This window comes from Gouania willdenowi, chromosome 11 (assembly GCF_900634775.1).
Source record: "Gouania willdenowi chromosome 11, fGouWil2.1, whole genome shotgun sequence".
Lineage (NCBI taxonomy): Eukaryota > Metazoa > Chordata > Actinopteri > Blenniiformes > Gobiesocidae > Gouania > Gouania willdenowi.
This window is the reverse complement of record NC_041054.1, coordinates 1091582-1105719: the sequence shown is the minus strand read 5'-3', so window position 1 is coordinate 1105719 and position 14138 is coordinate 1091582. Positions and strand designations below refer to the sequence as shown.

The window sequence follows — 14138 nt, the reverse complement described above, 5'->3', positions numbered from 1 at the left end:
CAGATTTACGGAGGGCGTGCACTTTTCATCGCCTCGACCAATCACACCACGGGCAGGAAATGCATTGTGGGAACTCTACTACCGGGCAGTGTTTACATGACTGTCCCCGAAGCCACACAAGAGGCATCAAAACAAAGGATTTTCAACGGTATTACTCAAAAGTGGGCAACAGTAAGTGTTTTAAGGATTTAATAAACACAATATGAGTATGTTTTATTTAATACATATCGCACTGGCTATGTTTAAGAGTTTTAATAAGAGGTTTGCAGCGGTAATGGATGAGTGTTGGTCGGTACATGTGTTAAACGGTTGGTATATTTTCTATATTCTAAGGTTATATTGTACAGATTTGACTGCGCAGACTCAAAAAGTCCAACTAATTCATCTTTGTCAGAGTTTGCTTCGCATTATGGTGGTTTTGGCATCTTTTTGTGTTTGTTTTTTATCACATTGTTGCGTTTGTGTATTTTCTTTATATATTCTTCTTTGTTTTTGCATATGCGTTGTGTTACTTCCATTGTTGTATGTCTCACAGGGGTCTGAATGTATTTAATTGTGTAGTTTTGTGGTATTTTTATACCTTGTGTTATTCTGTGTTTTACATTTACATTATATTTTATTTCTCACGCTGGTCTGGTGTGTTTTATTTCTTGTATTTTGTCATTTTACACTTTGTTGTTGTTAATGGAATTGTGGGTTCTCATTTTGAAGCACTTTTGTGTTTTATTATTCTGTTTCTCTCTTCAAATGCCATCTTTGAAACTTTATTCATATATATATATTTAGTTTTGTGTATTTCTCATATTTCGATCGCATAAAAACATTCTATAAAAACGGTCATTTATAATTTTATTAAATGCAAATCTGGGGAACCCTGTTATAGTTTTATTTCTTACACATATGTAGTAAACGATGAATAAAATATGTTCCATATCAAGTTTACCAGTCACTTCTCATGAGGATCATTTTAACCATTGAAATCTATGTGTATACTGACAGAAAAAAGACTGAAACGCCCACACCAAAAATATTAAAACCAATATTTTCATTGATTATGAAGCTTAACAATGTAAACAAGACACGAAAAACACATTTGATGCTATATAATATTTTTAGTGTATTTTACAGCTGATTTAAGACATGTGATAAAACCGACCCATTATCGTTAGAGATGCTAACAGGAAGCTAACAACAAGAGGAAGGTTCACTTTTATTAGATTATTGATTTCAGGCTCAGTAATGTGATTAATTTTAATTGAACTTTAGGTAAAATATGAATTGTAGTTTTGATTGTAGTTGGAAAAATTGACCCCAACTCTGCAAGCTACACATGATCCATTAAAACAAAACAATAACACTCATATTGTCTTTCTTTGTTTTTAAATAGATGTTAAAAATCACATCCTGGTGGGAACACAGCTGGAGGAGCCATACAGATGTTTAGTTCCCTGGTCTTTACAGTCACCATAAAAACAACACAGCAGCAGCAGAGACCATGGATGGACCTGAAGCTCAGTCCTCTGCTCAGGGTGAAAGAAAAGAGGTGAAAACCTCCAGGAAAGCTGCTCTAAAAAGAACCGCAGGCACCAAACCAAAGAGGAAGAAAACACCACGACTGGATTACACTGTCCAACAGGGTGAAGACATGCTGCTGGTCATATCAAACCCCATGCCGGACTACGAAGGCTCGGCCTGGGCTCCCAAAAAGAAAGGAGGGAAGAAGAAAGCAGCGGCGACGGCTAAAGGGAAGAATAAAACAGAGAATAACATGAAAAAGAAAGTGAAGCCTAAAGTAGGAAACAAAGCACTGATCAAAGAGGAGGAGAAACACCTGAGTGTGGAGGTTCCTCTGGGATCAGTCGGTCACAGATGGGGGCAAAGCCTGCCTGAGGAGGTGCTGATCAATATATTTCACATGGTGGTGGCTCAGGACGGAGCTGTGCCGTTTCTCTGCAGGTAAAACAAAACAGAAAAACTACACAAACCTGCTAAAAACATCACTTAATCATGTTTAGAAATAATCTACCACAGGAGTGCCCCCCGTCCAGTCCTGGGTTTGGTGAATTTTAATTGTCATCACGCAATTGATAACTATAGCGTAGTTATACTTGTAATATTAAAAATCGGTTCTGGTCATAATTATAATTAAATTGTAATTGAGTTCAGATAATTGACTTTGTAATTGTAATTGCCATTAAAATTCTATAAAAATGTTCAATTATATTGTAACACAAAACTGGGGAACCATGTTACAGTTCTATGTACAGTTCTACTCAAATGTAGTTAATAATTAAAATATGTTTCATATCAAGCTTTCATGCATTTTATCATTTAAAAAAAATAAAATCTAGGGGTACACTGACACAAAAAAGGCTCAGACACCCACACCAAAAACATTAAAATCTATATTTTCATTGATTAAGAACCATAACAAGGTAATCAATAGATAGGAAATAAACTAGATGATAGATATTAGTTTTTAGTGTATTTTACAGCTGATCTACAATCATAACACAGTGGTTCCCAAACTTTTCACAGTCCCGTACCCCTTCAGACATGTACCCCCTAATCCTGCACACTTAGAAAACATAATGTAATGCAGTGTTTTTCAACCTTGAGGTCGTGACTCCATGTGGGGTCGCCTGGAATTCAAATGGGGTCCCCTGAAATTTTCTAATAATAAAAAAAAAAAATGATTAAAAACATTTTTTAAAGAATGTAACTGAAATATGTAATTGACCCCGACCCTGTTAGATCACGATATGTTTCGAAACCTCAACTTAACAAACTGTTCATCCTGTTGGGACTCAGCATTTTGTTACATCACTGACCAGTTATTATTCACTGACCAGTTATTATTCACTGACCAGTTATTATTCACTGATCAGTTATTATTCACTGATCAGTTATTATTCACTGACCAGTTATTATTCACTGACCAGTTATTATTCACTGACCAGTTATTATTCACTGATCAGTTATTATTCACTGACCAGTTATTATTCATGATCAGTTATTATTCATGATCAGTTATTATTCACTGACCAGTTATTATTCACTGACCAGTTATTATTCATGATCAGTTATTATTCATGATCAGTTATTATTCACTGATCAGTTATTATTCATGATCAGTTATTATTCACTGATCAGTTATTATTCATGATCAGTTATTATTCACTGACCAGTTATTATTCACTGATCAGTTATTATTCACTGATCAGTTATTAGTTACTGATCAGTTATTATTCACTGACCAGTTATTATTCACTGATCAGTTATTATTCACTGATCAGTTATTATTCACTGACCAGTTATTATTCACTGATCAGTTATTATTCACTGACCAGTTATTATTCACTGACCAGTTATTATTCATTGTGGCTCCACTCACTTATAGTTTGAAGCACTCTCACCCATTCCCAGCAGGGGGCAGCATTGGACAGGTCTGCATCTGTCAATAAATGTCACAAATTGATAAATACACTTTAATTTTTTTAATGTAAATTTATTTACAGGTATGTCAGTTACCTTAAAACGTTATTATCAACATTTCAATGCTGTTTTTTTTTAAATGATTTTTTTGTTGTCTTTCATAAGAAAGCCCATTTTTGCGAGCAAAAAAAAAAAAATCACCATGGCAAGTCATAATTATGAGTTAGAAATGTCATAATGAGTTAGTAAAATCAAAATTATGAGATAGAAAGTCTTAATTATGAGATACAAACTAAGCATCTGCATCAGTGTACCAACACAGACTGTTACCATTTTTAATTACACTTTGAATAATAATTTATTCAAAACACATTTGGTTTTGTTTATTCACTTCTTAGAATTCAATTGTAGAAATACATTAAAATGTCATTATTGCAAAATGATTCATGCACATTTGAATATTTGCAAATTTACACTGAAAATATTCTATTTCTAATCTTATGGATATGATTTTCATTTCTGTCAGAGCATCCACGCATTTATCATAGTATTAGAAGTGTTACAGTATCTCATATTTATGACTTTATTAACTCATAAATACGACTCGCTGGAGTGATTTAAAAAAAAAGATTTTAGTGGTGGAAACGTGCGTCTATACTTTCACATTAAAAAATTCTCTTTGATTTGTGGATTTGGAAATTTCAAGAAAATGAACCGTTTTAAAGTAAAGCCCATAATATATAGGCCTGGGCAATATATCGAGATTCAAGATATATTGAGTTTTCTATTTTGACGATATAGAAAATTACAATATCTTATCTTCTATCTTATAGCTATTTTTTTTATTAAAATACTCGTTTTATGAGTCGCTGTTTTCACTACGTCTCAGAACAACATGAAAAGAACAGTTGGATGGATTACTGAGTGCATCCTAACCCTAAACAAGCCACACTACAGAACTCACTCGCACGTGCTGTCCTTTATGAAAGACAAAGCCAAAAGTGGCACATATTGTGCAGCTGTTTGTTAATAAATGGGCCTGTGTGGCATTTTCATCACCAAAGTTAACCAAGAATTGGCTTTTTTTGAGAAGATATGATGAGTTTTGGTCCATATCACCCAGCCCTGAAATAAACTAAATAATAAAGCATCAATTTTATATTTCGTTTTTTTTGGGACTCAAAGCTGCTTTACATAAGACAAACATAAAGAAATAACAATAAAAAAATAATAGAAAGGTTAAGGAAAATCAAAATCTGTTCATCACCAGTTCTGCACTAAAGATAAAAAAAAAACAACAAAATTCCCTCAAACTTTCAATTTGGATACTTTTGGACTCTCACAGACAAACACACAGAAGGTTTTGGCTTTTTTTTGCCCTGAGTTAAAGAACGCTAATAAAGCTAGCGCTAATAAAGCTTAAAACTGACCATTACAGTAAGTTAGTCTTTGGTTCTTCTTAGACGAGCCTGAAATCCCGTTCCTGAATCAAAGCTAAAGCTAACAGTGATTGTGTTTGTCGGTGCTTGTTTTGTTCAGGGTGGGCAGAGTGTGTCGTCTGTGGAACGCCGCTGCTTCCACTCCACTGCTGTGGCGCAGCGTGACCGTGGGTCACTGCTGGATCGCCCCAGGGAAAAACCAACTCCCCAAAACTGAGCAGAAGGTGAAGGACACAGTAGAGTGGTTGGCCCAGAGCAGGTGTGTGAGTCGGGTTATTCCAGAGTTCTGTTGTCGGCTTAGAGTCTGGATGAACGTTCAAGTGTAGATGTTCATTAGCATTTAGGTTTATAATCTATCCTCTGGTTTTTCAGGTTCTCCCAGCTGAGACACTTTTCCCTCTGCCACTGGAAGCAGAACGTTGACTTCGTACTGGAGGTGACGTCTGAAAACTCATCCAAGTTTGTTGGAGGCAATTCAGTATCACAGCTTCACCGTTTACGACAACATGGTTTTAAGACTTATTTCACTCTGAAAAATGTAAATGTATCAAATAGCATAAACATTTATATCAGGGGTTCTCAACTGGTTTCACTCTGACCCACATTTTGTCACGGTCGTTAAATCGCGACCCACTTTTTTTTTTTTTTAGGATTCAACCAACCAGATTTAGTTTTTCATAAAAAAGCTGTTGAATACACATGTATATAATAATTTTTAAAACATAAATCTATATATTTTCCTGTGCTACATGCATTTCACGGCACGCCTGTCAATTCAAAAGTTTCTTTCAAAATAAAAGACAAGTCTAACATAAGCGACATTAAGTATTTATTTTTGACCAGCTACGCCTCAGTACAGGTCTGTGACCCACTAGTTGAGAATCTCTGATTTCTATGCTTCTATATGCAGATTTACTTATAATGTCACACAAATGCATTAATATGGTTTTCCATTTTCTATTTATTTTGTTTATGCTTGTTCCCGTGAGATGCTTCACAATCAGACTTTATTGCTGTGGATTTACCGTTTTACGCATTATTTTCACGTTTTAGATCTTACAATGTTTAATGGGATTCATTCATCTGTCCCTGTGCTGATTTTTCTCCCTTCGTTTTCTGACGCAGGTGGTTTCTCGGTTCTGTCCTCACCTCCACTCTCTGAAGCTTTCCTACTGCAGCGGACTGACAGCCTCGGCCTTTCTGAGTCTGGGCCTGAACAGCCGCTCCCTGCAGAACCTCAACCTGCAAAACTCAGAGGTACCGCATACACAAGACCACATCTCAGAGATCTTTAGCCTTATTGCAATTCATCTGAAACCATATTCATAGTGATGCGCCAAACTTTACAGTCGCCAGACACTGTGACGGGGTCCCAGATTTCTTCAAAAAACTAAGAATATTTTCTGATCATATTGAACCAATTTTTTGCTTATTTTTACACTTTTTCTGCAACTTCACCAAACTTTCCATATTTTAACCTATTTTCGTCACGTTTTCTTGCCAGATTTTTGCTCCTTTTACTGTATTTTTGCTACATTACTCCCATTTATGACACTTCTACATCACATTTCAAAGCCATTTTCAGCACTTATAAACCCTTTCCACCTAATGTTGCATATGTTGACCCATTATTGTCACTTCTAACCCATTTTCACCATATTTCATGCTTTTTTTTGCCAATTTAACAACATTCACGATTTGTCCTTCCCATTATTTGCCAGTTTAAACTAATTGTTCTTTTTTTTAAATTAAATAACCTCAAACTGCCCCCCGTCCCCCTATTTCTCCCACTTTTAAGCCAATATTGTCACTTTGAACCCTTTCACCACTTTTTCCATCTGTTTTTTCTAATTTGCAACTTTTAACCAATTTCTGTGGTTTTTAAAATCACATTTCACCACCTTTTCCACCATTTTTGGTCACTTTGAACCCATTTTTATTTCTAATTAAAACCAGGATTTTCATCTTTAAGATGACTATAATAATAATAATAAACATTCCTGGATAACAGTGGATATTATTCAGATGAATAAATAAATAAATGTGGTTATCACAGATTCATAGAACAATGGACCATCATTTTACTGACTTTATGGATGGACCCCAAAAATCTCTCCTTTATTCCCCCTTATAGATGGTCCTGTCTCCACATGACTGTTCATATCTGTGTTCAACAGATTGAGAACCACTGCTCTAAAGGGCCAGATTTGGCCCTCGGACCTTGAGTTTGACACGTGTGGTATAAGAGGATGAATAAAGATTAGTAAATAACTGTTTTCATTCTAGTTCCAGGTTGACGGACTCCTGGAGTTCCTTGAATGTCACGGAGGCCAAATCCGACAAATATTGTTCACCCACGGACTGAAGAATGACAAACTCATGGCAGCCATCACTGTAAGATATTCTAGAACATTACTTTCCCAGAGGAATGATGGGAAACAAACCATATAACGCATGGCAGTGATATCTCACTTAACACAATGATTCTTATTGCAAACGTTTGGTAAATGTTGCAGTCAGTATCTAAGTACTAAAGCCAAAAATATAAAACATTTTTTAAGCTATATTTTATGTAAGATGTTCACAAATACTTTGCTACAACAAAACTATTAAACATAAGTGAGAATTCCCTTTTCTAAAATGCACTGAGTGGTTAAAGAATATATTAAAAAATATTTACGGTAATTTTTCTATTTATTTCTAGTGGGGAGAACATTGTAGCAAACACCTATGGATATACATGCGGGGTTGGCCCCTCCCCCTTTAATAGAGATGAATGGAGCCCCTCCCCATTTGTCTCTATTGAAGATTGATGCTGATTCCGCATCAAAGGACTAATGCTGATGTCATGGTAACGTTATCGTTGACACGCCCCCCGGAGGTCTCCACCAGGGGGCGGCAGAGCCAATCGTTACCAGGGCAACAGCCATTGTTCCACGCTTGTATCCTTGGATGTTGAGATATTAAATAATCATAAAAAAGCTTTTTGTTGCCACATCAGTGACAGCATGCGGTCACTAATTTAAGCTAATATTGTAACCGTAGTTTTTTTAACACAGTTGTTCTGTCGTTGTGTTCAGAGAGGTTTCTGTCCTGATCTGGAGCTGCTGGAGGTCAACACCAAGCTGAACAGCAAAGACTGTGAACTTTCCATTTGTGTCCAAGCGTTACAGATGGTTTGTCCCAAACTCAAGGTAAGACACTAACACTAACACTGGTTCTCAACCTACGGGCCACAGAAACGCCTCCTTCTCTTTGAACGTTGGTTTCCTAGCACTGTAATCATGGTACCATGCCCTAAAATACATCTTTACTCATCGGTGTGGCTGAACGATTAATTGCATTTGCTTTAATATTGTGATTTAATAAAATGAGATTTCCTAAACACAAAGGCTGCGATTTAAAAAAAATTAAAGTTCTGTAGTGGAGCAGCGTAAAGCAGGTGGATAAAGATGTAAACGCTGCTTTAACCTGTTACACAATGGCCTCAGGCTCGATAGACGCCAACACTTAAGGCCCTATAAAATCTATGTTAACAACATTGCGGAATCGACCAATGAAAACGGAATCCACTGTTGAACGCAGAAATTGACAGATTGTGATTGAAACGCCGTCACCGTGAGACAAAGGACGTTTTTTTAATGGAGTAAGGTTTCCGGGGAGCGCTTACTATGGTGCACCACCCCCCCCCCCCCCTAAATCAGAGCTGACCAGTGGCCGCTTAACTTTGCTGTGTCTGTGAAACTACGTCCGTTTCTCGTCAAGCGCAGCGGCTCTCCATGAAAACATGAGTCAGCATAAATCAGCTTCATCTGCTCAGAGCGTTTAAACATCTCATCAGAGCTACAGAAGATCTGTAGGTAAAGTTGTTCTGTTGTTGTGGACGAGACCATCGATGACAGGGATTGTAGAGTTTGAAGCATCGTAGATTAATAATAACTTCTGATGCTGATTCTGACCCCTAGTGGTGAAATAACTGATGCATCATTGTGTCCATTTATTTTTGTTGAATCATTATGTCATCAGGATAATTTAAATTAGGTTAATTTAAATTAAGAATAAACCTGATCAGATTCAGTAAACCATTGATCCCTGAGGTAAATATAGTGACATTAATGCTGTTCTCATACATCATTATGACATGAATTATTAAAAAAGAGCTGTTAGAATAATCCATGTCACTACAACTTACATCTACCTTTTAATTGTGTTTTACTCATTATTTTAAATTACATTTTTCTTTAATTATTTTATTATTGTTATTTTCTTTTTTATTAGTATTTATTTTTTGGATTTTGATTATTGATTTAAAAAAAATTGAATTAAAAAAATGAATGCGGAAAACACGGAATTTGAAAAAAAAAAAATAGACAGTGCACTAAGTTTAGAACCAAAGAGGAGCAAAACGTCTGTTATTTTGGCGATAAAAAAAGATGCTGCGCTCCCCTATCAAGCAACACGTCTCGCGGCGGGTGGGCGCGCTCGTGGGGGATGCGCCGGCATCCGCAGGGGTGTGAGGTTTGTCACTCGACACTGAAACCTCACCCTGTGCCGGCGGGCGCGGCGGTCTCACCCAGTTTATTGGGCTCTGATTTACCTAAAAAATGTGTAATTTGTTTAAGCACATATTTGTTCTCCTGACTTTTCTCATACTTTAGTTTTTAATTCTGTTTGTCAGAACTTTGTTACGTTGTCATGGTGAATGTTTACATGACTGGAAGTCAAAGTACTTAAGTTTACAACTGTAATTGAAGTAGATAAATAATAATATGAATTCATGCTTCATTTTCCTTTATTTTAACATAAGCCTCACTTATGAAAAAGAACCATTTATGTATAATACATCTGTTATTGTTTATTAGAACACTACATTGATTTATTGTATATGTTTGTTGAAAAATACATGAGAAAAGGACCTTAAGTAATGGCAAATTAAATTGCAATGTTGAGGGGAAAAAAAAAAAAATGCATTTATATTATTTTCTAAAATTGTTCAGTCCTACTCATCGGCATAACTTTTCTGGGTTATACTTTACCCCTACACATTTACCGTAACTCTAACCCTACCTAACGTCACTAGATCCCGCCACCTAAGCCCAACTTACTGACAGCCTTTATGACACATTATTCATGCTAGTGACAGATAATGTATAAAATTTCAAGTAAAGTCTGACCAATTTCTGTAATTGATAACATTTTATCTGTAATGATGTTTTATTTTTCTCTTTCAACTCAGACGTTCCGGATGCTGAACGTGAGGCCTCACCATAAGACGATGCGTAATGCTGCTGATCCTCCCCCAGGCTTCCCCCTACTGGAGGAACTCTGCATCGCGACCGCATCACATTCCTACATGACCGACAGAGACCTGATGGACATTCTGCACGGCTCCCGTCGCCTGCGAGTGCTGGACGTGCGCGGCTGTGCACGGATCACACCGTCTGGTCTCGCAGCTCTGCCTTGTCCTGGTACGCCGCTTGTGTCAAACTCAAAGCCCGAGGGCCAAAATCGGGCCCTTTTAAACATCCAATCCGGCCGTCGGATGAAGTAAAAATGACATGAATCATTGTGTAAATTACCAACTAATGTAGCTGTGGGTATCTCAGTACGGTTGCAAAGAGGCGTAAAATATCTGGCAAATTTCCACAAGAAGTTAAAGGTAGGGTAGGTAATTTTCTCCAGGAACACTTTTTGGCTTTTTGGTTGAAATTTTCATTATGTCCTGACAGATTAAGATCTTATGTGCTCTGAAAAGGAACAAAGAAAATTGTGTGTGCACGAGCTCACACTCAAAGCGCGTCACCGATGACAGAGTTTTTAGTCACGTTTTTTAACATATATAATGATAAAGTTTAGTGTTTACTTACCGCCGAATGAGACATAAGATGACGTAGTTTGTACACAACATAAGGGAAGAGCTGAGGTCTGCTTCTGTAGCACCGGCGCTGCTGCATGTCAGTGAGGGGCGTGGTTTTAGAGGGAGCACAGAGGAGAGTGTGCAGGTAAAAGTGCAGCACTCGGAGGATGCTACACTAAAAATCATGCTAGTTTTCGAAAATAACCTACCCTGCCTTTAAGCTCGGGAATTTTGACATTGAAAAATAGAAACTTTTCATGAGAATCAGATTTTAAAAATAACCAGAAATTGGGAGAAATTTTATATCACTGAGAATTCCCTTTTTCTAAAATGCACTGAGCGGTTAAAGTTCATTTATTTCTAGTAAGGAGAACATTGTAGGAAACACCAATAGATACATGCCACCATTTACTGACGTTATATTGGCAACATTTTTGGTACCAATGTTCAAAATATCAATAAAAATAAGGAAAAATGCGATTCGACAAAATTTGAAAAACTTCTTTTAGACCATTATATTGTGAACCACCTTCACATACAGTCAGATTAAATTAATTCATTACAGATCATAATGAATTGACAACACTAATTATTTACTGCATGGTTTCTTCTCTGCGTCTCAGAGCTGGAGTGTTTGTTCTGGGGTCAGTACTTCAGCAGCCACTCGTCGTCTTTACCAAAGCGAGGATTCAACCTGGTGACGGAAAAGTGGTGCCAGACGCTGCGCGAGCTCGACATCGCCAATCAAATGTTCACCGAGGACGACTTGGAGGTGGCGATGAGTTTCCTCGCCCAGGCACCCGACGTGGAGACGCTACGCTCGCTCAACCTCAGCGGGACCAAGATCACACCGAGTGCCCTCAGGTAAAGGGTTCACTAATAAAACCTTAATGTGCAAACATGCAGCTGACTGAACTTAAAGTGTACCTGTAGTGAAAATGTATATATCAAAAAATGGTTTGATATATTACCAAATAATGTGCACCTTTTTATTTAAAAAAAAACAAACACTTTAAAAACACTTTTTAGAACAGTTTTATACTGTGGGGCATAAACTATGGAGAGTTGCCATTTTGGTCAGAATATGTTACACTTTCATTAAAGAAATGGTGCATTGTGGGAGGTAGAGGCATAATAGGTCTGTTTACATTGTGGGAAGTGTAGTTTTTCTGTTTTCGTGTGTAACCTCTCCTTCACTGATAAAAGTGCAACATCCAGGTTGTATGTTAGGAGAGGAATAAATACTGTCTTTCTCACCAACTTCCTGCTTCTTGTGAGCCTCCCTGCACCCACTCAGCATTAGCATCACAATCCTTTTATTGTCATTGTTACTCTTTAAGAAACACAACTAAATTAAAAATAGCAGCTGCAAACAGCAGAAAGAGAAAAAAAGAGAGTGCAAAGGTAATTAGTGCAAAAACATTGAATTAAAGTCTGTAAAAACTGCAGAATAGAATAGTGCTGTACATTATGATCTTAAAAAACCCCAGAGGATATTTACAAGACAAGAGGAATATTAAAACAGCAGATTCAGGGTTTGAGGCGTTCAGGGCAACAACAGCTCGTGGGTGGAAACCGTTCAGCATCAGAATTAGCCCAACGAACAGAGCTGTTACCAGCAGAAACGAGCCATGGCTGAGTAGTTAGGTGATGGAAGTGCACAAATATGGCCGTCAGTGCCCAATACTTTCTCGGGCCTGATAGTTTCAGATCCTTTCAATGCATGCGCGTAGACTACGTCACTGCCTTCACTCACAATCCTAACGACAGAGCTCCTGGGACGTGATATTTGACTGTAAACCAATCATACAACATTGGTTAAATATTTTAAATAGTACACATGTAAATATGTGACTATTTTGTCAAAAACCAAACAGAAAATAAAATCCTAAATAAATCAGAATGAACTCAAAGCATACATTTCTAATTCTTTTTTAATTGGAAGGGTTTCAACTTTTTAAATAGTACCTGAACTGCTTGCTGTAAAATAGACCATATGTAGACGTGTTGAACGTCATGAACCTGGTCACATGACCACTTCTCTGAGTAAACATGACACGGTACGTGTGGACAGAAGAGAAGACCAAGATATTTCTAAGCGTTATACTTTAATAATAGTATTAGTGCCACATTAGACGTGAAACAACAAAGGAATGCAGAGTGTTATAAGGAGCGTCCGTCTTTCTGCAGCGAAGTCTCACGGTATGAGATTTAACGGGAGTTACGAGGCTCCTCCCCAAAACAACGTTCAATAGAAACACGTTCAAAGCGCAATTATACGTTGTCGACATTTAGAAATTTCGCTTTTATTTTGCAGAAATCTGTAATGGAAACCCAGCAATTGTTCAGAAACTGTAGACCAGTGTAACACTGTTGCCTAGCAACAGCTAAAAGGAATCAACAAAAGTGTCATATCCTGATCAAAATGGTATAAAATTGTTGTAATAAAATTGTGTTTCTTATTAAATGGTGCACATATTTTGTTTATTGGTAAAACATAATCATATGTATTTTTCTACTGTAGGTACCCTTTAAATATCAGTTTAATGTTTTACTTTGTAGGTCAGTAGTCGGACAGTTGACGGCGCTCCAGTACCTGAACCTCTCGTCCTGCCGATATCTTCCACGAGGAGTGAAGAGACTTTACCGCGGCCAAGGAGACATTCGTCAGCTGCTCGACAAACTGGATTAGAACCATTTGTAAATGTTTCGTCTCTAATCGCTCTGTTTGGTTTGTCAGTGAATATCTTTCACAAAAATCACTGATGAACTTAAACATTCCTATTCTCTAATTTTCCTACATTTACGGAATGTCTTTAGATCGTCTGAATGGTAAATCAATGAGCTTGTTGGTCTGTGTATTGGTTTCTTTTATATTCATTGTTTGTTTCTACTCTGAAAGTCGTTTTGTATAAAAAAAATAAATGGTCACTAAAAAAAAAAAAAAAAAACATAGCGAGTATTGTTCTTGATTTTTGCTTCATAAGGTGATATTTCTGAATTTTAGTTTTCAGGCTAAGTCTAGTTTTACAGCTGTTAACACGTTAATATCACAAGCACATGATCTACATCAGTGGTTCTCAAACTTTTTGGGCTTGAGTACCCACTTTCTCTTATTTCTGAATCCAAGGCCCCCCTCTGTCCAAATACTACATTTTGCTTATAGAAAACTATTAAAAAAACTATAGATCATAATAATGGAAAGAATCGGTGATAACACACATTTTAAATAATCTAATTTAGTAAATAAGTGGGAAGAAACTATTTAGTGCAGTGGTTCACAACCTTTTTTGAATCGTGACCACATTTTGATAAATAATTTAATTAGTTTTTGATCATGTTTGAGCTCAGATACTTTTTTTTACTGAATTTTGTTTAATATCATGTCTTAATTTAAAAAATACCAA

General features: G+C 36.8%; 1 protein-coding gene across 1 annotated transcript; it reads left to right on the top strand.

Moving 5' to 3' along the window:
• The first annotated feature begins 40 nt into the window (after positions 1-40).
• On the top strand, positions 41-13666 carry fbxl6 (F-box and leucine-rich repeat protein 6). Its single transcript, XM_028460702.1, has 10 exons — positions 41-171; positions 1388-1956; positions 4975-5133; positions 5247-5310; positions 6000-6131; positions 7161-7268; positions 7955-8068; positions 10111-10342; positions 11355-11595; positions 13294-13666. Exons 2-10 carry the CDS (start codon positions 1496-1498, stop codon positions 13421-13423), a joined length of 1641 nt encoding a protein of 546 aa, XP_028316503.1. The 5' UTR covers positions 41-171; positions 1388-1495; the 3' UTR covers positions 13424-13666.
• The last annotated feature ends 472 nt before the right edge of the window (positions 13667-14138 follow it).

Coding starts and splice junctions, on each gene's coding strand:
- fbxl6 (XM_028460702.1), top strand. CDS start 1,496: ATGGATGGACCTGAAGCTCAGTCCTCTGCTCAGGGTGAAAGAAAAGAG. Junction 5,311..5,999: donor ACGTTGACTTCGTACTGGAG/GTGACGTCTGAA, acceptor TTTCTGACGCAG/GTGGTTTCTCGGTTCTGTCC. Junction 10,343..11,354: donor CGCAGCTCTGCCTTGTCCTG/GTACGCCGCTTG, acceptor TCTGCGTCTCAG/AGCTGGAGTGTTTGTTCTGG.